Source organism: Pseudorca crassidens, chromosome 7, assembly GCF_039906515.1.
Source record: "Pseudorca crassidens isolate mPseCra1 chromosome 7, mPseCra1.hap1, whole genome shotgun sequence".
NCBI classification, from domain to species: domain Eukaryota; kingdom Metazoa; phylum Chordata; class Mammalia; order Artiodactyla; family Delphinidae; genus Pseudorca; species Pseudorca crassidens.
In genome coordinates, this window is record NC_090302.1 from 40,755,724 (window position 1) to 40,779,644 (window position 23,921).

Below are 23,921 nucleotides of genomic sequence, written 5' to 3' on the forward strand. Positions count from 1 at the left end.
GTGAGGAAAAAGGAAGGCACACTACATAAAAATGCAATTAACTACACAGCCACAGAGGAAGGGGGTATGGGGAGATTACCCTGACTTGCAAGCAGTTTTATTTGTGCGTTTCTGATTTGTGGTGTGAGTCAAGGTAGACTTTTATAAATGACAGATTCTTAGACAGGAAGGGAAAATTATTGCAATCATATATAGCTTGGTAATTCCAACAAAGCTAGCAACAAAATCACATCCAAGCTAAAAACTAAATTTACCATAAACCACAGGTGACAAAACCATCTCTGTAACCCCAGTATATATTTCTTCATCTTCGCTGAGACCCGTTTCACTCAATTTCCTCCTGTCCCTCCCCTATCCTTGCAAAAAGACTCACAAACCAAACATCCATCACCAACAAAGTCAGTGAACCTGCTCTGTTCCAAAAGTACTTTTGTCAATTCAGCTTGAATACTGAACATACACATATGCTTGGTGGTAAAAGTCCTATGGAAAAATGTAGAAAATACGAAATTTTAAAAATAATTTAACCGAACCATCTGGAAACGGGCAACGCTAAGAAAGATGGTGAGGAACTGCTTACAAGGCTAAGTTCTTTGGATTTGGAGGAAGGAGTACTGCTGGAGGATGCGATCGAGGCTGGACTGATGGGGGCATCTTTCTTGAGAAGGCGTGTCTTGTCCAGACCATTCTCTCTTGGGGAATGTGCAGGGCTCCCTCGAGGTGAGGATGGATCCTACAAAGGAACATCAAGGGTATCAAATGCAGCACAGCGCGAACACAGTGCCAGAGCACTTGGTGTGGACGTTTCTAGCCAAAAGTCTTCAACAGCTTAGAAGCAAAAAATGTTCTGGAGTAGATCATAAGATTCATCAAATTGCTGAAGAAAATATTCAGTATAGAGGTCAATGAAAATACTACAAAATTTATAGTACTTATTTAAAACAGAAACAAAAATCAAAACTCTGCAAATTTGCAGGTCACTTGCCAAGGTGTGTGCATTCATGTGGTAACAACACATTTGCACTCCACAGAGTAGAGGAGCAATAAAAAAGGATCAGTAATATAAAGTTTTCAGGTAAATAAAACGTGGGCCCCTTCAGAAATTAAGGAAACACTGTGGATACCAGTTGTTGGGACACTAATCATTGTTATAACTGGTTAAGAGCAGGAAGTCAAATAAGCCACAAACATACCTCATTGGAAACGTCAACCACCAAGTTGTCATCACTCTTCTCACCATCGCTGTCCTGCATTGACAATTGAGAAGCATTATCTCCTCCCCCAGCCAAAAAAAGAAAAACAAACAAAAAAGGCAGCCAGATTTACCCTGGATAAGTCCAGAGTCATTAACTCCTCACATTTTATAAAAACGAACTGCACCAAACAGTGCTAAACACTCTACAGTGAACTGTGTTCTTTAATCTTCATGACGATGTTATGAGGTAGGTAATAGGAGACAGGATGATTCCATTGTAGTTTAAAAAATTGAAGTTTATGGCTTATTACTCTAGTATCAGGTGCCAACTGGCAGGCCCACGCTACGTAATCCAGCCTACAGAAGGGTGGGATTTGTTCTGTCAGTGTCTTTCAAAGACCGGATAAAGAGCCACAATTTTTAAATTGGGAGGTTTCACATGAAATTTCAAGTTCTCAGCTTCTTTCGTAGGCCTGCAGTCTTGCAGGGAACTACCAGAGGAAGTGGGGTGGAGTCAACCTGCCTCCACACCAGTGAGTCCCATCCCACTTGCTCCCTTCACTGTGTGATCTGAAGAACCAGCCACCAAAGGAAAATGAGCTTCAACTCATGCCAGGGACACATCTGGATGTTTCTCCAAGTTATATTCCACAAAACGTGCTACATTCCTCAGCGCAGGAGGTCATCTAGACATTTTAACAGGTTGTCTGTGATTTTACCTTTCTCCTTAACATTTCTAGCTGGCCACAGAAAATTCGACCACCTTGAAATTTATGGAGGGAAGCAAATACATCTAATAGAAATAATATGGAACACAAGTCTTCTATCGGTTGCAGGATAATGGACTGTTCTGCGGCTCACAGACACATGTGCACTCACTTGCAAACACAGACCTTCAGCCAGCCACTTGAGACACAGCTAGAACTGCAATAATTATTTTTCTCTCCTAGGATGTCGTTATCTTGTGTTCTAGTTTTGGTTGGTAATAGTAAGAGGGTAAAAAGGCTGCTGATTAAAAAGCAAGGTAAACTGCCTCCCCCAAAGCAAAGGTGAGTGAACCTACATAACGAGCTGCGATCTCCTTTTCTTCAGTTTTCTGCTTTTTGCTATCAGAGGAGTAGTCTGTGGAGTTTCTGTGCTTCTCAGCACCTCGAAAACTGGCTGACGGGGATACCGAAGAGCTCTGGAATTAGAAAGGGAAGTGGGATTGAGAGATGACCAGCCATTCAACAATGTCATTTTTTTTTCTTTTTTTTTTGCGGTATGCGGGCCTCTCACTGTTGTGGCCTCTCCCGTTGCGGAGCACAGGCTCCGGACGCGCAGGCTCAGCGGCCATGGCTCACGGGCCCAGCCGCTCGCTCCGCAGCATGTGGGATCTTCCCGGACCGGGGCACGAACCCGTGTCCCCTGCATCGGCAGGCAGACTCTCAACCACTGCGCCACCAGTAAAGCCCAACAATGTCATTTTTTTAATCACTTGAGACTTTATTTCCTTTTCATTCTTTAGTACACACTCACAGAGCTGTTAAGAGGAGACAGGAGAGAGGGGAGGAGGTGAAAGGAAGATGAGAACAAAGGTATAGAGAAAAAAGAAAAGGGGAAAAAGGAAAGAATAAGACAGAAGAAGTAGAGATGGGACAGAGGGAGCAGAGGAATAAAAAGAGGAGGCAGGGAATAGGTTAAACGCAAAAGGCAAAGGGAGTTTGGTCTAAAGGAGAAGTTTATATTTTATCGAGAGAGGAAGCAGATACAAGAGAAAGAGGAGAAGGAAAAGGCAGCCCCCCGCCCACCCTTAACTTGCCAGCTGATGAGAAGCCAGTATTTCAAGCCTCTATAGAGAAACTGAATAAATTAGAGTCCACCTTGAGAGATAATTACTAATTCTTCAGTGAAAAAAGAGGGGTACTCCTTGGGGATTTAAGCACCCAAATATGGTGACACAAAGGTCATACTTACAGAATTTTGCTGTAGTCCCGCAACTTAAGGGCCTGGGAGATGCAGAGTGGCAGGTAAAACAACAACAACACGACAACAACAAAACCACACCTACAAAAATGCACTTTATTATTTTTCTGACTCCTAGAGTTTCCATGATCTGCTCTTTTCTTTAACCTCTGGAAATCCAGGAACCCCATTAGGACCAGGGAATAGAAAGATGGTCCCCCCCTCTTGGAATCACAGTTGGGGGTGATCTGTTTGGGCTCAGGCCATGTCTGTCATCTCTGCTCTTCCAAAGAGCTCTCAGCTGGAGGAGTACCACACACAGAAAACAAACAGCAGTGACAGAGAAATTCTCTGAAGCACAGAGAATGAGTCTGCCATCGAGGTCAGGTGGTTACTGGGCACACTGAGATGATAGGACAGCTTAAAACCATAGATGAAGAAGAGAGCACTGATGAAAACTGTCACTAACTTCAAGGATTGGCTCGTGACTCAGTCCCACGCAGACCAAGGAGAAGCTCTAAACTACAGGGGAGGTATACGGAGAGGGTGCAGGGCTGACCTGTTGAGGGTGAACTGAAGGCCTGAAGAGCCAAGTCCCTCAGGGGGGCTCCGGGGCAGCACTCCCGAGTACTAGAGTAACCCAGGTGGGGTGGGAAAGGGCTGACCTTGGGGGGCAGAGGCAAGGAAACTTGGAGAGACGGGGAAAAGTTCTAGGAAGAACGAAGCGTCACCACCAGAATCTCTGCCTGGCACCCAAATTAATCCAGACAACTGTTCAATAAAGCTTTTCCTCATTTAGAACTTTACTCGTCTTATATAAAATTTACTCCTTGGGGCTTCCCTGGTGACGCAGTGGGTGAGAGTCCGCCTGCCGATGCAGGGGACACGGGTTTGTGCCCCGGTCCGGGAAGATCCCACATGCCGCGGAGCAGCTAGGCCGCTGAGCCTGCGCGTCCAGAGCCTGTGCTCCGCAACAGGAGGGGAGAGGCCCCAACAGTGAGAGGCCCGCGTTCCGAGAAAAAAAAAAAATTTACTCCTTGTACTTTTTTTCTTTACCTTATTAGTCTGTTAGCAATAATTAAGTCTTTTTTCCACCCCTGTGTCGGTATAGCTACCAAAAGATCACCCCCTAGTGGTCAGCCGTGGTGATGGCAACTCCTTCACTAGCTCCAAGGCAGGGAGGGGTGCAGGGAGGGAGTTTGGAGGAGGAGGAAGACTGAGAAGGATCAGCTGAGTTCCCACTGAGCGAGGCTGGAAAACCCCAAACGCTTCCCTCCTGTATCAGTCCCTTTAATGTAGGCCCCAAGCCCTCTAACTATCCCTACTGAAACATACACTCTTATGTTTGGTGGCAGGAAAGATGGCAGGCGTTATTCATTAAGGCTGAAGACTGAAGCAAAGCACTAGAAGCCAAACAATCTTAAAAGTGCATTGATGGCTTCTTGACTTTCATATATGTCCGCTGAGTTCCAATCCTCATTCCCAAGCCATAAGACTTGAGTCAATGCTTCTGCTTTGCTTTCCTACCATGACCCAATGTGATCAGGTTTTTACAACCATTACCTCTTTGAGATCATGCACACAAACACCATCTGTGAGTTACTACCCAACATATTTAATGCCAGAGCCTGTATCTAGTTTCTCCCCTCTCCAGTCTATCCTCCACATTTCTGGGATTCATTTCCCAAACAGAGATTCTCACCCTTCCTTAAAAATGACAAATGGTGTCCCATCGTCCATAGGAAAAAAAGACCAAACTTCTGAGTATAGCTGTTTTCCAAAGCCCTTCACTCGCTGCCCCAATCCAGGGCCTGGGCCTCGTCTCAGAGCTCTGGGCTTGTTGCTCCCTGGCGCCATCTATTTTCATTGCATTGGCAGCCTTTCGTCCTGGCTTTCAAGAATGCCCTTTCCCTCAGTATCTTCCTTTTGAAATCCTCCCTCACCATTCTTAAGAACCAGCTCTAAACGTCACTGTTCAAAGCTCTCTGACACTGTCAGGCAGAATTAATCACTCTTTGTTCCCTTAACATTTTGTTCACCCAATGAGTGAGCGCTCCCAATCAACTGATAGCTGTGTGTTTACAAGGTGCTTCCCACTCCAGGCTGTGGGTTCCTGGGGGCGGGGGCACCCACCCAGCACAGTGAGTGGCACAGAACTGCCAAGAATTTTTTTCAAACTTAAATGACTGAACAACCCCTCGGGCACTCCTCAATCCAAGATTCATGTGATACATTCCTTTTCAGAGGGCCTCTTGGCCAAACAAATCCACAGGAAACCGTTCAACCAGGGTAGGACCTGAGGCGTGGCATTCCTGGGATCTGGCAACTTGGCAGCTCTGCCCCCTTCTTCACCTTAATCCTCTACCTCCTTCCACATGCCTTCATCTTACTGCTGTGATATTTTACAAAAAGAAGAAAAACTGCGTGTACATGTGTATGATTACTGATACTACACACTTAACGTTATTTTCACTCTGTCTAAAAGGAAAACTGATTTTTTTTAAACATCTTTATTGGAGTATAATTGCTTTACAATGGTGTGCTAGTTTCTGCTGTATAACAAAGTGAATGAGCTATACATATACATACATCCCCATATCCCCTCCCTCTTGCGTCTCCCTCCCCCACCCCTCTAGGTGGTCACAAAGCACCGAGCTGGTCTCCCTGTGCTGCTATGCAGCTGCTTCCCACTAGCTATCTATTTTACATTTGGTAGTGTGTATATGTCAAGGGGGAAGGGTAAGCTGGGACGAAGTCAGGAAAACTGATTTTTAAACGATGACAAAATACTTCCTTAAAACTGAATACTGAATGGTAATGCTTATTAACTGGCACACATGTACAAAGAGCTTTTTCTTTTTAAGCTGGCTGTTTCAGGCACCGTGGACAGTATTTTATTTGTGAATTTTACTGCAGAACAGAGCTGCACGTTGGAGTTTCCTGGTAGAATGATCAAGTAGTTAATTATCACTAGCATTTAAAGGTTAAGCTGCACAATAGGCACTGGGGCAATCAGCAATGTTCTAATAACATAATTGCTCTAGAATCAAATTGGACTTGGCACGGACTCTCATCATGAATCTTACAAGTTCACCATTCTGCCACTGGAAGGCCATTTGGATCGTTGCTAGACATGTAAACAGCAGGAATTAAATACTGATAAAGACAAAGTCACACTTTTACAAGAAAAGCTTATTTTTACTTCTCTATTGTTATTTTAAAAGCTTAGCTAGGTTAGATATTTCCCTAACTTATTACATAAGAGACTTACTGGAGCTGCCTTATTACTCCTTAGAAATCTACAAACTTAGAAACATTAAACATAAATCTTTCTCATTACACTTTGATCATGTAAAATATACTAGCAAATTTGTTATGAACGAAGAGTCACAATCAGAAAGTGGTGGCCGATGTGGAAAGGGCAAAATACCTTAAATGTGAATTGTTAGTAAAAACCTCTCCCAAATAAAGTAATAACCTAGAATTAAAAAACAAAAAGTTCTGTATTTTTAAAAAATAAACACATATTGGGATATTGAAAAAACAAGGTAAATGTCTAATAAAAGAGAGGATAGGGAAACAGAGCGAAAACAAGAAAGAAATAGTATATATTTATGAATCTTATATGGAAATCCTAATTGCTTTGGTAATAAAAGATAAGCTTTAAAGTCAGTTAATTCCTAACATTATAAATCATGTTATCTCAAAATGAGAAAAACTCTAGATCCTAGTTTGAAATCCAACCTGGACTTTACTAAGGCTACTGATCAAGTCAGCTGCAAAACTGCTACTCTGACAGTAATTCATTCAGTACAGGAATTGGTTCGGGTCAGGGACACTGGGGGGGGGCGGGGAGTTTGTTTATGGTGGTGGAGGTGGGGAGGATGGAGAAGGCAGGCTTAAAGCCCTGTAAAACCCTTTACTGATGTCATACCCAAAGCCCTCCAGCAATCTAAACGGGTGACCCCACCGTCCCCTTTGCTGTGACTCCTCTGCCACCTCAAGATCAAAGATGACCAGATATGAGAAAGGGCTCCATAAAGCATTCTCCCGCCCCCAAAGAGGCAGTGCTGTTACAATCAGCTAATTATAATAACAGGTAGCACAGACTTTACCAGCAGGCAAGAGCACCTCTCTGGAGTCCAGACTGCCTGGGCTAAAAATCTTCCACTTAATATCCCTGTAGCCTTGAGGATGTTGCTCAGTCTCAATCAGTGTGGAGTCTGGAGTCAACAACACCCCACCCACTCCGTCAACCAGGCTGCTCTGAGGGCTAAGTGAAAGAAGCCACATAAAGTGTAAGGCACAGCCCTGGGCAAATAACTGAGCCGCAGCAATAGCAACTCAGCACTGTGACTGTGTGCTGCACACTATTTACTTACGCAGCTAGTGTGGACCTTCTATTTTAAGCCTCACATAAGGACTATTCTAGGTGTTTGGGTAGCACTGCCCCTCAGCATAGATATGCAGATAATCCATAATAATGGTTCCAATGGGCTGCTATTACCAAAACACATCTCCTTTCAACAATTACAGTAAGGTTTTGGTTCAATACTGCAGGCAAGACTATATATACCACCTCCACGCTGGACTTTCTAACTTGATTTCAAATGCACATCAAACTAACTCTGCTTTCCACTGGCACAGGTGCAGTGCTCAGATGTCCCTGCCCACTTACAAGATCCCAACCGGCAAGAATACGCTCTAAAGGTCGAGTGGACAACCACGATCAAGAACTCTAAAACTCATTGCTCATCAGCTGCGGCCTTCAGACACCCCATCTACCTGGCACCAAAGGGTAAATCCATTTTCAAACAGATAAAGAGGATAATGACAGGGCAGAGGGCACCACGAAAATGTGGCCAGGGCGACTGCAAGTTCCGGATTGTCCCCACTTCACACCTGGTGTCCAGGTCTCTTCACTCTCAAAACCAGCCCACTTTAGAAGATGAATATACTGCTACTCTTAACTGTAGTTCTTTCAGTACAGGAATTAGTCTGGGTCAGGGACAATTCAGGGGGAGTTTGTTTATGGCAGCTGGGGCAGGGAAGACAGCAAAGGCAGGCCCAAGAGCCCTGTAGACTCTTTTATTGATGCCATAATCAAAGTCCTCAATCATCATTTCCTCTGCAAAAGAGTGATATCTAGAAGAGAAATGGATATTGGTGATTTTCTTGAATACAGAAAGGACAAGGTACTGCTGGAGATCAGCCAGGGACCCAGCCCACTCCTCCTTCCAAGCAGAGGGCCTTCAGGAGGAGCCCTGGCAGCCTGAGTCACCCGGACTCAATGACAGCCATTAGTCCTCAGGGCATTTCACGGTTGTAAAACACTTTCAACATTCTGAAGGAAAGGTAATATTGTGAATAAACTTCTATACGAAACTAAACATACCATATCCCAGAGCATTTCTGATTAAGGTTTTATTGTATAGCATTACATAAAATGTTTACATTCCTGTTCACAGAGCTCTTTTTATAATAAAGCATTTTAACATTTATTATCTCATTTATAAGGAAATAACCAGGAGAGATGGAGAAAATAATCCTCAATTGGGGAAAATTAAGTATAAAAACTTTAAAATGAAAATTATTTGGTCAAAATGCACACATCTTACATACTGACTCATAAAACATGCAAATTTATGTAAATTAGCTTAAAATTTATAGCATGCTGGTGGTGAAAAGCCTGAATACGGTAGGGCTCTGAGCCAGTCACTGGTTGTCAGTTTACTGCTCATTACAGTAAGACTTTTTTTTTTTTTTAAAATAACCTGCTTGATTAAGGAAGTCATTAAAAACACAATCTGTATATAATCCTCACAGAACTTGCTTTTTTCAAATTAACATAAATCAAAATTCACCTTCAAAAATGACTGGGACTTTCTGAAGACCTGCCCTTGATAAAACAATATTTAATATAATCTCCATATAAAGTAATGAGTCTGTTCTTAATAAATGTTTCACCTTCTATAACATTTTGTGAACAACATGTTCTTTAAAATGGTCTGTTGTCGTCTTTGTCTTACTGCTTCTCTCTGGGTAAGAAAAACTCAGTTCAAGATAAATTTCTTTTGCAGATAGTAATCAAAATTCTATCAAACCAGAGGAATGATTAAAGAGAGAGGAAGTATCTACAATGGTCATGCTATGGGTACCCGAGTCAAAGAGCTATGGGTTCGAGACCAGTCTGTACCATCTGCTGTGTGACCTTGGACAAGTTAATGAACCCCTTCAAGCTTCCATTTCTCCAGTGGGTACCGAGGACAACAGGAGTACTTCCTTAGAAGGTGGCTGTGAGGATTAGAGGAGAGTACGTGTTGTGAAGAACAGTCTGGAGCATCATGAAGAGCTATACCTCTTTGGCTAATGTGGAAAACACGACATAACCCTAGTCCACTTATGGGTAAGTACTCACTAAGTATGAAATACAAAGATGAATGAAATACACCCCTTGCCCTCCAGTAGGGCTCCATGAGTTAAATATACTTAGAATACACAAAAGTCCTACATATTTTTTTCCTTCGTGCAGTATCTACAGCACTTCAATATTTAGTCATTCATGTTTTGCTTCCAAGGCTTCAGTGCTATCTATTACTTGTCAGGAAAAAATGCCATAATAATTTATCAGGTATCAATAAAATTGATTTTAAATTAGAACATTATCTTAATGTCCTCTTGAGGTTTCTTGACTGTTATTTCCTCTTCCTGGAATAAAGCTGTTGGCTCCAGCCCAGAAATTTCATTAAATACAGCTCCTTTAGCTGGCAAGCTAAGCTGCTGGAGCATGATGCTTTGACACTAAAGGTACAGGTTTGCTTCTTATATAGGCACCCGAGCCTCCTCTCTTGACAGCCACTGTCTGCATGTGGTCCAAAGTGTGGGTCACATGAGGAACCAACTGGGGGGATGAGGGGGGCAAGTACATCCCATGACCACTGATGGAGACAGCCCAAAGCACAGGCTGAATTAATCAAGCAGCCTCAGTCCTGATCATCAGAGATGACACAGTATGAACAGTCTCCCAGAAACTGTAATAAAAATTACCAAGTGCACACAAATGTTGCACAGAAGTCACTTACATCTTTTAATCTGTCTAATCACCCCAAAGTCACTTCATGCCCTTCAGTCCAATGAATGTCCTCAAAGTTTGCAAGACCTGACATTCCTATGTGCATTTGTCCTCCACCCAGAATTTCCTTCCCCTCATTTCTACAGATTGTATAAATCTTATATGCAGACATTATGTAAATTATAGTCACATGCACCGGCCACCTTCTTCTGAGATTTCTTTTTTCAGTATAGTACCTATAAAATATATCCTAAATCATTCATTCTCCTAATGCCTTATAATCAATGTTACTAAGTCTTACTGACACATCGGATGTGGTACACTGAGGCTGACTGCCCTAAAAACAAATGTGGGGGAAGCGGCTGGCAAAATTTTCCTTCCTACATTTTCTGGGAAGGGTGAATTGGCTTTAGACTCATTCTTGTACTGTGATCTGTTCTTGAATCAAAATATCAACATACTTCTAAACAGCTGCTTGGAAAGAAGCTGAAGCAGGGTAGGTGCTCAGAGAAAAAAGTGACTCAGCTTTAAGACTTGGCAAGTTGTATCTTAACGGACCAGAACCCTCATTTTAGTAACTATTAAAATTTATTGGAAAAGAAAATCTTTTCGTGTTGCTCTTTTTTTTTCCAGTAAACTGTTTTAATCTATTTGAAAGGCTAAACTTTTTTTTTCCCTAAGAGTGTTAACTCCACAGGGCCTCATATATATTCTTATGCATTATGTGTGCAAGTACACTCTATACAATATCAGAGGGTAATTCAGCAGGAACAGAGAAGGAAACAACAGTGTACCAATTTAAGGGTAGGCTTCCTAACAGTTTTAATGTCGCTAATCAGAAATGCAAACTCTAGGTCTTCTTCATACCACCGCAAAAGGGCAAAACAGTTTTCAGTGTTCGCTTAGCCAATTTGGTTACTGTCATTCATTAATATATCAAAGTGAATCGTATTCTAGAACAGAACTGACAAACTGAAATATAATGTGAGCCATATATGTATTTAAATTTTTTCTAGTAGCCAGATTTTTACAAAGTTTAAAGGAAACAGGTAAGGTGAATTTTAATTGTATATTAATTTAACCCAATGTATCAAAAAGCATCGTGTCAATGTATAATCAATATCAAAATTATTAATGAAACATTTTATTTTTTGTAAGTACTGAGTCTTTAAAATCTGGTCTGCATTTTACACTTACAGCACATCTCAATTTGGACTGGCTACATTTCTGGTGCTCAATAACCACATGTGGTGTCTGGCTACCATATTAGATGACACAGGTCTAAAATTTCTTGAAGTCACAATAGGAATCAACAGGAATTAACACAAGCATCTGACACTTTACAGACACTGTCTACCTTCTCCAATCCAGGTGAAAGTCTCTTTCTCAGAGTGCTGGACACCCCCTACTCTTTCATCCCTCAGTGCAGGCTTCTGCCAAGAACACCCTTCCCTAGCCTCTGAGCAGCTAGCATCTTTTCACCTTTTATTCCTCAGCTGCTTAAATGCCACCTTCGCAGAAAGATCTTGTCTGTGACGCTATCCAAGGTGATCCCTCCCGGGAATCCCTACCATAGTCCCTTGTTTACTTCCTTCCTAGCATTTCTACCACGGCCACTATTTTGATTATTTGCTAGTCTCTTCTACTTGACTAGAAATTCTACGAAGACTTGGTCTGCTGTCTCAGTTAAGGGCTGCTGTACAAATGAATGAATACAAAGCTTGATCTGCGCATGTACCAATACTCATGTATATGTCTTACTTGTTCCCATAACATTTTTACTATCTAGACAGTAGAGATTATACACTCCTAAAGGGCATATGCCCTTGGGCTAAGTATTTCTTTGTGTTCTCAGCCCTCCATATGATGACCACCATGGTCAGAAGAACAGCTGGAGTTGGGGGTGGGAGGCCTGGTGCAGGCACATCCAAAGTAGGGAGGGAGGGGGACAGCCCTCAAAAGTGGTAATTTGGAAAGTGATGTAGTGACGAGACAATTTTCAGGACAATGTTAAAAAGACAGCAAGAGGAAGCAGAGTAAAAAATACAACGGAAACAAAAGTCACAATGGTGCCAGGCAGAGAATATGGTCAAAGGCGGTGCGCCTCTTCCCTGTTTGCTCCCCAACGAATCAAGGGCACAGGCCCCCTCCCCCAAGGTCAGCACCAGGCTTGACCTCTGGGTGGGCAAGCAAGAAATATTTGTTGTTGTAAATGTATCAAAGCCGCCAATTTTTCTTATTCTAAAAGAGATACATCTTCAGCATAAGGGAGACATTTTTCAACTGGCTCCCCTCTTCCTCGGCTCTCATCATGTACTCAGCAGCTGTCTGCAGCCAGGGAGAAACAAATCTTACTCAAGTCTGACCACTGAAAAGGCAGGACCTAAATGAACCCTGCCTCACAGACCCACCAGTGAAGAATGCAGGCGTCAGCAGTTCTTTCTGCAGCCACTCATTCAGAGAACAGTGATCCCTGGGGATCTCCTTGAAATGTTTATCTCCCAAGGAGGTTATGGTCAAGGAAAAAAATCCTTAGCACTCCTATTTTTTTTTTTTTTCCGGAGACAAAGTCACCACACACAGGTGATGAAAGAAAAAGCCAAATATAGGGCAGACAGAAAGCATACTTGTTTTTTTTAAAAAAGAGCTTTACATTGGTTGATTTTTTTTTTTTTTTTTTTTTTTGCGGTACGCGGGCCTCTCACTGTTGTGGCCTCTCCCGTTGCGGAGCACAGGCTCTGGACGTGCAGGCTCAGCGGCCATGGCTCACGGGCCCAGCCGTTCCGCGGCATGTGGGATCTTCCCGGACCGGGGCACGAACCCGTGTCCCCTGCATCGGCAGGCGGACTCTCAACCTCTGCGCCACCAGGGAAGCTCCATTGGTTGACTTTTAAGTTAAAGATGACTATCTCGAGTTTTGTGTAAATTTTTAGTATGTAAAGCAATGTAAAGCATATTAATATCAGTCAGTTTAAGAAAGTGACTTCAGTATACTGAGGACTAAAAACAAATGAGACACAGATACTCAGAGACACAATTTCAAATCTGTCCAAAGAAGTGATTTCAAGCAGTGGCTTTTATTTGACAACTAGGTCTAAAGATGCAAGGGTTGATCAAATATGTAAAATACTGGAAGAACAAGCATGAGCTAAGCTGAGACTCCTCTAGGCTAAACAGGAAAACAGCATTCCACTAACTGGGGCTGAGATGTTGAAAGGGGGTTCAGGTCACAGTCTAATCCCACCCTGTCCCCCATCTCACACGATCAGAGGTCAGAGACCTAAATTACAAGGCAACTACAGAAAAGGCCTCAGGGCTCTGCTTGCCGCCCCTGACAACGAGTGCTGCCCTGCGCTCCTGCTCACCTTGCTTGCCCCCTGACCTCCTCCTCCCTGACCACCCAGCCCTGCCCCAACAGCAGTATCTCCATCAATACTGTCTTCCCCGTCGCACTACGGGCTAAAGAGGTTGTTGACCCTTATTCTAACATGTCCTTTTGGGTTAATCACTTTTGTGTGCTTGGTGTGCCCAGTGACATTTAATCACTGCAGTGCTACTTGGGTAAACAGAACTGAATGGAGCCAACTGCAATTTGGCATCGAGCTAAATGGTGTGGTAATAGCAGCATGCTGAATACCGGAAGAAAACACTCTCCCTCATCACCCTGAGAAATGAGGGGAATACCATTCCATCAATCACTATTGTATTAAAAAGGAAGAACGCTAGAGCTCAGTAGTATGCTTTTGCTATTTAATACTAGATATGGCTTGAAAGAATCCTGCACTTTGCAATGTAAGGACACTACAGAAAAGTTTTTGCTGAATGAAGGAATGAAGATCAAAATAACTCAAAGTGTAGGTACGACTTCTGTGGTATGAGTGTCTCCCCTCTGACAGCCTCTCTCTTCACACGTGTTACGCACACAAGCACACAAAGTCCATCTCAGGATAGCCCTCTGCTAACAGCCAGCACTCTATCATCCTGCTAGTCTTTTCGTTTGTAAGCATCCAGGGCACAGGAATCTAGATGCAGAAGATGCCACAATCTAGTGTGTACAAGAAAGCATCCAGGAGCAGGGGATTAATCAAAGGTCACGGCACAGACCTCTGAGCCACTGAGAAGCTTTGCTCAAACACACAGCCATGAGCCTCCTTCCAGTGGGAAGGGAGAGTGGGGCAGAGCCAGCCAGACCCCACTGGAAGCAGAAGTGCTTTCAACACCAGCTGGTGGAATGAGGCTTTACTCCTCTGTCAGAGGGCTAAACAAAGACTTCGCAAGCAGGGCCTGGTGTTGCGACTCCGTCGCAATCCTATGACTTGAGCTGATTGGCTACTCCATGTTGGCTGTTCTAGACACTGGGGACGCAAGGGGAATAAGGCACCGTTTTGCAGCGCAGTGGAGTCTGGAGGGAAGGGGTGGGGGGATGAAATAATCACAGGCTGCAGAGTGAGAGTGCTCTGGTTTCAAGTCTCAGCTCCAACACACACATATCCTACACATGCGTGATTCCAGCACTTTAACCCCTCCAGGCCTCAATTTTCATGCCTGTAAAACGGCGACAAGAGTATCTGTCCCACAGGATTGTAACATAGATTAGATGAGCTAACTAGGAGAAGTGGCAGGTATATACTGCCCTTTCTTTCACACTTATTTCTGGAATCTGCCCTAGAGGGCGAAGGCCAAGCTTTATCAGCAGCCCAATCCGGGCAAGTCTCCTCTCGCCTTCCTTTGAAAGAGGGTCATGGGCACTTAGTTTCTCAAGCCTCAGATTCTGGGGAAAGGCCACCCTATTTGTCCGGAGTCAAACATTTCAGACAGCCTATTCTCCAGTCTGGGCACCTACCTGCCCCCCTTGGCCTGGTGCCCTCTTCACATGTTCTACTCTTTTTCCTTATTTGTAGAATTCATGCCAAAGGTGTCAGCATGGCCTTGAGTCAGGGTAACAGAGTGAAGACTAGACTTGCATATCAACTTCACTGGAACGTCACAAACCACTCTACAGTGAGTGAGGTGTGAGGACCAACGGGGTGGTGGGAACACAGCACAAACCCCCTGGTTAGTAACAGAATACCATCAGCTACTGACTCGAGTACCAACTAGGTGCCAGGTACTTGGCTGGGCCCTACGGCAGCGACTTGGATCACAACAGAAAGTGAGGATTAGGACCCTATCCTCAGACAGCACTCTTTCCAAGTAAGGGACATAAAGTAAAGTAAATTAAGTTATTATTAAGAAATTAATAAATCAACAATATAATAAGTGCAAATGGCAACATGCTACAAAGGAGATAAACTGGATGTTAAGACTAATGACAGGGTGCTCAGGGACAGCCTCTTCAAAGAGAGGACCCTCAGGCCGACATGGCAACTGGAGCCCACCATGTGAACAGCCAGGAGAACACTGATGCAGACAAGGAGAAGAGCACATGTACAGGCCCCGAAAAGGAACAGAAGGGCTGGGTGTCTGCTGGGGAGGGAGCGCGTGAAGGGGCCATGTTGGGAGGAGGGAGGGCCGGGCTGTGCGGGCCCAGTAGGCCATGGTGAAGTTTGTGTTTTATTCTAAGTGCCCTTGAAGGGGAGTAATGAGATGGCACACACGTTCTAAAAATTGTTCAGGAGATCCCTGAGAAGTTCTATGTTAGAGGGGGCCAGAGTCAGAGTTAAGACTTTTAAAACCACTTAAGAGCAGAAAAGATTATGTTGCCTACTTCCACCCTTGGTAATTAAAAATGAAAACAATACTAAGTGTACAATATAAACCTTACATGAATGCTAAATTTAAAAGAGCAAAATTCTGAAACAGATCATCAAAGCTGAGCTTTCATCATTTTTGGTGTCCTTGTTTTCTAGTGCTGTTAGTATGGGCTTAAGTGAGGCTGCCAGCGAGTAGAGCTTTGGAGGGGAAACAGTGGTCCACGGGGAGATGCTGGTGGCTCGGACTGGAGGGAGTGCTGGAGAAGGGAAAAAGAGGATGGATTTCAGAGAGATGTAGAGGTATAACCCAGTGTCTTACTTCATATTAACATATATGTGTGTATATATGTGTGTGTGCGCGCACATGCAAATAAGGATGCGTGTATTCCTGAGTATATGTAGGTACAGATGCATGTATATAATTAGAATGGAATCAAGTTTGTCAACATACTGGTGTCGTCTTTATGCATCTGCAATCTGATCTAGGTTTGTCCTGGAAAAAGGAAGGCGTAAGTCTTAGGTATCCCACAAGAATGCTCCTAACCTTAAGGGGGCTCATGGGACCGCGTGGCTCATGTGAACAGCATCTTCCAGGCTTATCATGGAATGGGGGGGAGCAGAGGGTTGGAAACAACTGATCTCATCAACCAGAACTAAATTCCTATAAGGTAGCATATCAGGTATTTAAGACAGATGCTAAAGAATAAATGCTGAACAGAATCCAACAGCACATTAAGAGGATCATACACCACGATCAAGTGGGGTTTATTCCAGGAATGCAAGGATTCTTCAATATACGCAAATCAATCAATGTGATAAACCGTATTAACAAATTGAAGGAGAAAAACCATACGGTCATCTCAATAGATGCAGAGAAAGCATTTGACAAAATTCAACACCCATTTATGATAAAAACCCTCCAGAAAGTAGGCATAGTGGGAACTTTCCTCAACATGATAAAGGCCATATATGACAAACCCACAGCCAACATCGTCCTCAATGGTGAAAAACTGAAAGCATTTCCACTAAGATCAGGAACAAGACAAGGTTGCCCACTCTCACCACTCTTATTCAACATAGTTTTGGAAGTTTTAGCCACAGCAATCAGAGAACAAAAGGAAATAAAAGGAATCCAAATCGGAAAAGAAGTAAAGCTGTCACTGTTTGCAGATGACATGATACTCTACACAGAGTATCCTAAATATGCTACCAGAAAACTACTAGAGCTAATCAATGAATTTGGTAAAGTAGCAGGATACAAAACTAATGCACAGAAATCTCTGGCATTCCTATACACTAATGATGAAAAATCTGAAAGAGAAATTAAGGAAACACTCTCATTTACCACTGCAACAAAAAGAATAAAATATCTAGGAATAAACCTACCTAAGGAGACAAAAGACCTGTATGCAGAAAATTATAAGACACTGATAAAAGAAATTAAAGATGATACAAATAGATGGAGAGATACACCATGTTCTTGATTGGAAGAATCAACATTGTGAAAATGACTCTACTACCCAAAGCAATCTACAGATTCAATGCAATCCCTACCAAACTACCACTGGCATTTTTCACAGAACTAGAACAAAAAATTTCACAATTTGTATGGAAACACAAAAGACCCCGAATAGCCAAAGCAATCTTGAGAACGAAAAACGGAGCTGGAGGAATCAGGTTCCCTGACTTTAGACTATACTACAGAGCGACAGTAATCAAGACAGTATGGTACTGGCACAAAAACAGAAAGATAGATCAATGGAACAGGATAGAAAGCCCAGAGATAACCCCATGCACATATGGTCACCTTATCTTCGATAAAGGAGGCAGGAATGTACAGTGGAGAAAGGACAGCCTCTTCAATAAGTGGTGCTGGGAAAACTGGACAGCTACATGTAAAAGTATGAGATTAGATCACTCCCTAACACTATACACAAAAATAAGCTCAAAATGGATTAAAGACCTAAATGTAAGGCCAGAAACTATCAAACTCTTAGAGGAAAACATAGGCAGAACACTTTATGACATAAATCACAGCAAGATCCTTTTTGACCCACCTCCTAGAGAAATGGAAATAAAAACAAAAATAAACAAATGGGACCTAATGAAACTTCAAAGCTTTTTGCACAGCAAAGGAAACCGTAAACAAGACCAAAAGACAACCCTCAGAATGGGAGAAAATATTTGCAAATGAAGCAACTGACAAAGGATTCATCTCCAAAATTTACAAGCAGCTCATGCAGCTCAATAACAAAAAAAGAAACAACCCAATCCAAAAATGGGCAGAAGACCTAAATAGACATTTCTCCAAAGAAGATATACAGACTGCCAACAAACACATGAAAGAATGCTCAACATCATTAATCATTAGTGAAATGCAAATCAAAACTACAATGAGATATCATCTCACACTGGTCAGAATGGCCATCATCAAAAAATCTAGAAACAGTAAATGCTGGAGAGGGTGTGGAGAAAAGGGAACCCTCTTGCACTGTTGGTGGGAATGTAAATTGATACAGCCACTGTGGAGAACAGTATGGAGGTTCCTTAAAAAACTACAAATAGAACTACCATATGACCCGGCAATCCCACTACTGGGCATATACCCTAAGAAAACCATAATTCAAAAAGAGTCATGTACCAAAATGTTCATTGCAGCTCTATTTACAATAGCCCAGAGATGGAAACAACCTAAGTGTCCATCATCGGATGAATGGATAAAGATGTGGCACAGATATACAATGGAATATAACTCAGCCATAAAAAGAAATGAAATTGAGTTATTTGTAGTGAGGTGGATGGACCTAGAGTCTGTCATACAGAGTGAAGTAAGTCAGAAAGAGAAAGACAAATACCGTATGATAACATATATATATGGAATCTAAGAATAAAAAAGGTCATGAAGAACCTAGGGGTAAGTCAGGAATAAAGACACAGACCTACTAGAGAATGGACTTGCGAATACGGAGAGGGGGAAGGGCAAGCTGTGACAAAGTGAGAGAGTGGCATGGACATATATACACTACCAAATGTAAAATAGCTAGCTAGTGGGAAGCAGCCGCATAGCATAGGGAGATCAACTCGGTGCTTTGTGACCACCTAGTAGGGTGGGATAGGAGGGTGGGAGAGAGGGAGACGCAAGAGGGAAGAGATATGGGAACATATGTATATGTATAACTGATTCACTTGGTTATAAAGCAGAAACTAACACACCATTGTAAAACAATTATACTCCAATAAAGATATAAAAAAAAATTACACAGAAAATATAACACTAAGTATGCAGAATATCTTACCAGTCTGGTTATCAAGCTTATTCTAATAGATTTATATATAACCCAAGGTATTACTCTCAAACACAAATAGAACCTTTATGAAAATTGAAGTAAGTTCAAGGCAAGTCTCACTGATAGCAAATAATCAATGAGATATAGATCATGTTCTCTAAAATGCAATTGAATCATTGCATCGTCACTGAAATCAATAACAAAAAGATGGTCAAAGTCATTGCATCATCATTTAAATAAAAATTATTATAGAAACAATCCCATGCAAATTCAAACATCTGAGTAACCCATGAGTCCAAAAAAAAAAAAATACAATAAATTTTATCTGTTTTAAAAATTTACCTGTTCAAATTTATAACATTTTGAAAAATGTTACTTTTTAAATTATGAAAAGCAGGATGCAAAGGTTTATTTTCAATATTATCCTAGCCATGTAAAAATGTGCTTAAAACAATATTTAGGAAAATTTATCCAAGATGTTTGTAATGTCTGTTCCTAGGTAAAAGTATTATGGTTAGTTTTTTTCTTTATATTTTTTATGTATTTTTTAATTCTCTCTAAGGAGCCTGTACGGGTTCTTTAATCTTAAATAATAAACAAGGCATGATGGCGTATTTATTTGAAAATTTCAAGACAGGGTACAATGGCCACGTAAAAACCTCACCTTGTGCTGTCAGCATGTTAGCCACAAGCCATATGTGGCTATGTAAAAATTTATATTAGTAAAATTAAAACTAAACTTTCCAAGTTGCACTATCCATGTTTCGAATACTTAATAAATGCTGATTCTTACGCAAAGAAACTTAGAAGGAAGGAAGGTAAGACACATTTCTGTGATCATCAGAAAACTGGATGATAAGAGTACAGTGACCGTTTCAGAAGGGGTGGGATTTACCCACTGAGACGTCCCATGGGAGAGGTAGGCTAGGCACTGCTTGGGAAGGAGGAATAAGCACTGTTAGGGTCCAAACCTGCACTGAGGCCATTTCAGGTATGTGAGGAGATTAGGCCAAGTCTGGGAGGAAATGGAAAAGAACAAGGCACAGTGCAGCCAAGACCCCAAAAGGTGTCCCTTCTCTGGGATGATGTCATGGGCTGGGATGAGACAAGTGGCAGGGAGCAACCAATTCAAGGACTGGACAGCGGTTCTCCACCCTGGCTGCAATCACCAGTGTCAGAATCACTGCGGAGCTTAAAAGCAAAGCCCCACCTGGGCCCCACCCCAGAGCAATGAGGCAGCTTCCGTCAGAGGGGGGGGACTAGGCAATTTTAAAAGCCCCCAGGTAATTCTAATGTTGAGACCTACGGCATATTCAGAGAATCAGCTACTCCTGTGGTCCAAACTCCTAATCAACTAGACCCACCTGCCTATTAGTGCAAGTCACGTCCAGCCCTTTCAGAGAGCACAATTAGCGGCAGTGACAGCAGCCCAGACTTTATCTCCCTGTGGCCGTTCTCCCCAGGAAGAACCACATTTAACTGTAAAAAACCATGTCTTTCAAAATCATAGTTTGGAGTTGAGAGAGAGGAAAACCGCGACCACGACCACGTCACTAGATGAACCTAGATGCTCTACACATCTCTGATCGCCTGAGTGTGGTGTTCCCACACACGGCTCTACAATGCTGACAAAGTGATGTATTTTGAGTGCCGTAATTAAAACAGTAATCTCAATAAAGTGCGCATTATGAGATAATTGGCCATCCTCAGGTATTAAGCAAACTGTGGTAAAAGCCAAGGATACTCATCACTGAGGTCAATTACAATAATTGCTTATCTGAATTACATTATTGCTATTGTAAACCCCGCTTCATTTTTAAAAAACAATAAAAACTGATATAGCACATACTACAGGGAAACGACCTCAGAAGGGGTTCTTATTGTTCCTGTCATTTGCCTGCTGCAATGTCGCTGGGTCATTTGAGAATTCACATAATAAACTTCTCAGCACCTCCACTTACACCCTATCCCTTTAAAACAGGTATGTGTCCTCAGCTTTGCAGTCGTAGCTCATTAAGGAAATATGCCTGTCGGACATTTGAGAAGTGGCTCAGAAGGGCAATATATGGTTAACATATAGGAAAATGGAGTGGCTCTAAATCAATAACAAAATTAGAGAGTACAAGAGAGAACCAAGTACCCATTTCTCTGTGAGTTTTCCCTCATCAACAGATTACAGAAGTCTTCACTGCCTTTTGCAGAAACTGAGTCTCTCAGTTCTGCCGGTTTATAGCTTGTGGGAAGAGATTTCACCCTCCACATGCCGCTGTCAGCTTGTCTAGATTAGTACTTGGGCTCAAGTAACCAGTAACCAACCATCAACCAGAAAAGAGTCAGGAAAAGCTTTGAAGACCAGAGGAGGGAAAACAGAATTTCTGACCTTACTCCAGTTAATTGAAATGGGTTTGACAACTGAAGAGTATAAAACTTCTTTTTCGAGCGGTGATTAAACATCAACACTTTGAAGTTTTATACAGTATTCTTCCCCAGTAATTAACTGCACTAATGAAGTTAATCAGTAGGAAAGAATGCCGTATAAAACATCAAAGTCTCGATGTTTAGTGTCACCATCAGTTCAACTAAACAGCAATAAAGAAATCGTTTCTTAAAGCACATTTATGCATGCTCAGCACTTCTATTTACAAGCTCAAATTGTATGATAGGAACATTTTTCAAAATATCCAAAGATGCTATCCACAATGCAATCCAACTGCACTGACAGCAGCAACATACCATTTAATGTAGTGTAATTAAGTGGCCAAGAACGCCACATAAAGCAAAGGAACTGAGACATTTAATCATAGTTATGTGGACGGTTATAAATCTACCATTACCGTGAGAGGAAGGAATGGGGGAAACCCAAGGCAAACAGCCACAAAAAGAACTACGTAACCTGAAGGCTAATGCTAATTATGCATTAGATAGTGGGTTTATCTTCAGTCTGGGAAAAAAAAAAAGGGCCAAGCTATAAACAAGAACTGCAGACATCAGGCCCTTTCAGGCACTACCAGACAGCACCGAGTGTGCCCTTGCCCTTTCCATTGGAACACAGTGTGCAGGGGTGGTAAGAATACTGGGAGGCAAGATCAGCGGTGGCCTTCTCGATGTGAGCTCATGGGTACGAACAGGCTCTCCTGAACGAGGCAGGAAAGCTCCCATCTGGAGCTGCGAGGGACCCGAGAAGTCATCTAGTCAGTCCCCTGTTACTCAAGGTATGGTCCACTGTCCAGCAGCAGTGAGATCTCCTGAGAGCTTGTGAGAAATGCAGCATCTCAGGCCCACCCCACACCTACTGAATCAGAACCTGCATTGTAACCAACATCTGTGCTTTTTATGCTCGTTACAAGTCTTGAGAACCACCTGTCTACTTCAACCATCTCACTTATGTAGGAAGAAACCTGAATCCCGAGGGCTGAAGTAACTCGGGCAAGCTAATACAGGGCAGATACTAGAAGATGATCTTCTGATTTTAATAAGAGGCACAGGAAATGATGCCTGCATACTGTGAAAACAAACCAAACTTGTATACAGAGCAGCAAGGCATCATCAATAAAAGAGGACACAAAAGGGGTCAAGGGAATGACAAAGGGGCTTGCTTCATTAGGTCTGACAGATCTGGATGGCTTTAAAACCTGTATGACTTAGGCCAAGAATTCCATCAAACACGTATGAAGTGAAAACTTACAAATTCTATAAATAGGAAAGATGAAAAGGACATTAAAACGTGTAAAAACAAAACAAAACCCAAAACCCAGAGAAGGAAAAGCTCTGAGGTCTCCACTTTATTTTTTTGAAGGGCGATGGAAAACAAGAGAGGAAATGTGGCATCTACAGGGCCACCACATATGACTGCAGAGGATGTGGACTGCACAACTCCAGGGAGTATAAATTGCACTTCTGCACAACCATGCGTGGCCAGGCTAACCCAAGCCCACAAGGAAGTGAGAAGCATGGGCAGGCTTGCTGGATCACATAAGGTTGGATCCAAAGGTCAATTAGGATTCCGGAGGACAAAAAAAGGGGAACAAGAATGTAGGCTCGACTTCCCTGGTGGCGCAGTGGTTAAGAATCTGCCTGCAAATGCAGGCGACACGGGTTCAAGCCCTGGTCCGGGAAGATCCCACATGCCGCAGAGCAACTAAGCCCGTGCACCACAACTACTGAAGCCCGCGTGCCTAGAGCCTGTGCTCCGCGACGAGAGAAGCCACCGCAATGAGAAGCCCGTGCGCAGCAACGAAGACCCAACGCAGCCAAAATAAATTGAAAAAAAAAAAAAAAGAATGTAGGCTACATAAAAGCCAATGAAGCAATTTCATCAGAATTGTTAATCGTGTAACAAATGTCTCTCCCCCAGTGAAATATGAGCCCCGGGAGGGCAGACATTTTTGTCCTGTTCACCACTATATTCCCAGACCCTAAGTACTGTGCCTGTACTGGGCTAGCCACCGAATAACAAAATTTTAAAAACATTTAACAGATAAGTTTTGTGGCGTATTATATGTAGATAGGCACTGTATTTAGCATCATACAGCAACTACTAATGACACTGACGATGAAACAGAACTGACATAAATTTAACTCTTGGGACCTACATTAGTTTCCTAGGGCTGCCAAACAAATTCCCACAAACCAGGTGGCTTAAACAATGGAAATTTATTCTCTCACAGGTCTGGAGGCTGAAGTCTGAGATCAAGGTGTTGGCAGGGCCATGCTCCTTTTGAAGGCTCTAG

At 42.6% G+C, this 23,921-nt stretch overlaps 1 protein-coding gene across 8 annotated transcripts in view; it reads right to left on the reverse strand.

Annotated features, from left to right (window-relative positions):
* TLE4 (TLE family member 4, transcriptional corepressor) overlaps positions 1 to 23,921 on the reverse strand; it is a 154,822-nt gene that overhangs the window by 24,112 nt on the left and 106,789 nt on the right. For all 8 annotated transcript variants that reach the window (XM_067744101.1, XM_067744100.1, XM_067744097.1 and 5 more), the window contains 3 exons: positions 2,259 to 2,378; positions 1,194 to 1,247; positions 581 to 733 (listed from right to left, as the gene is read on the reverse strand). In XM_067744101.1, the coding sequence (XP_067600202.1) occupies positions 581 to 733; positions 1,194 to 1,247; positions 2,259 to 2,378 (327 nt within the window). The remainder of the gene's footprint in view (positions 1 to 580; positions 734 to 1,193; positions 1,248 to 2,258; positions 2,379 to 23,921) is intronic.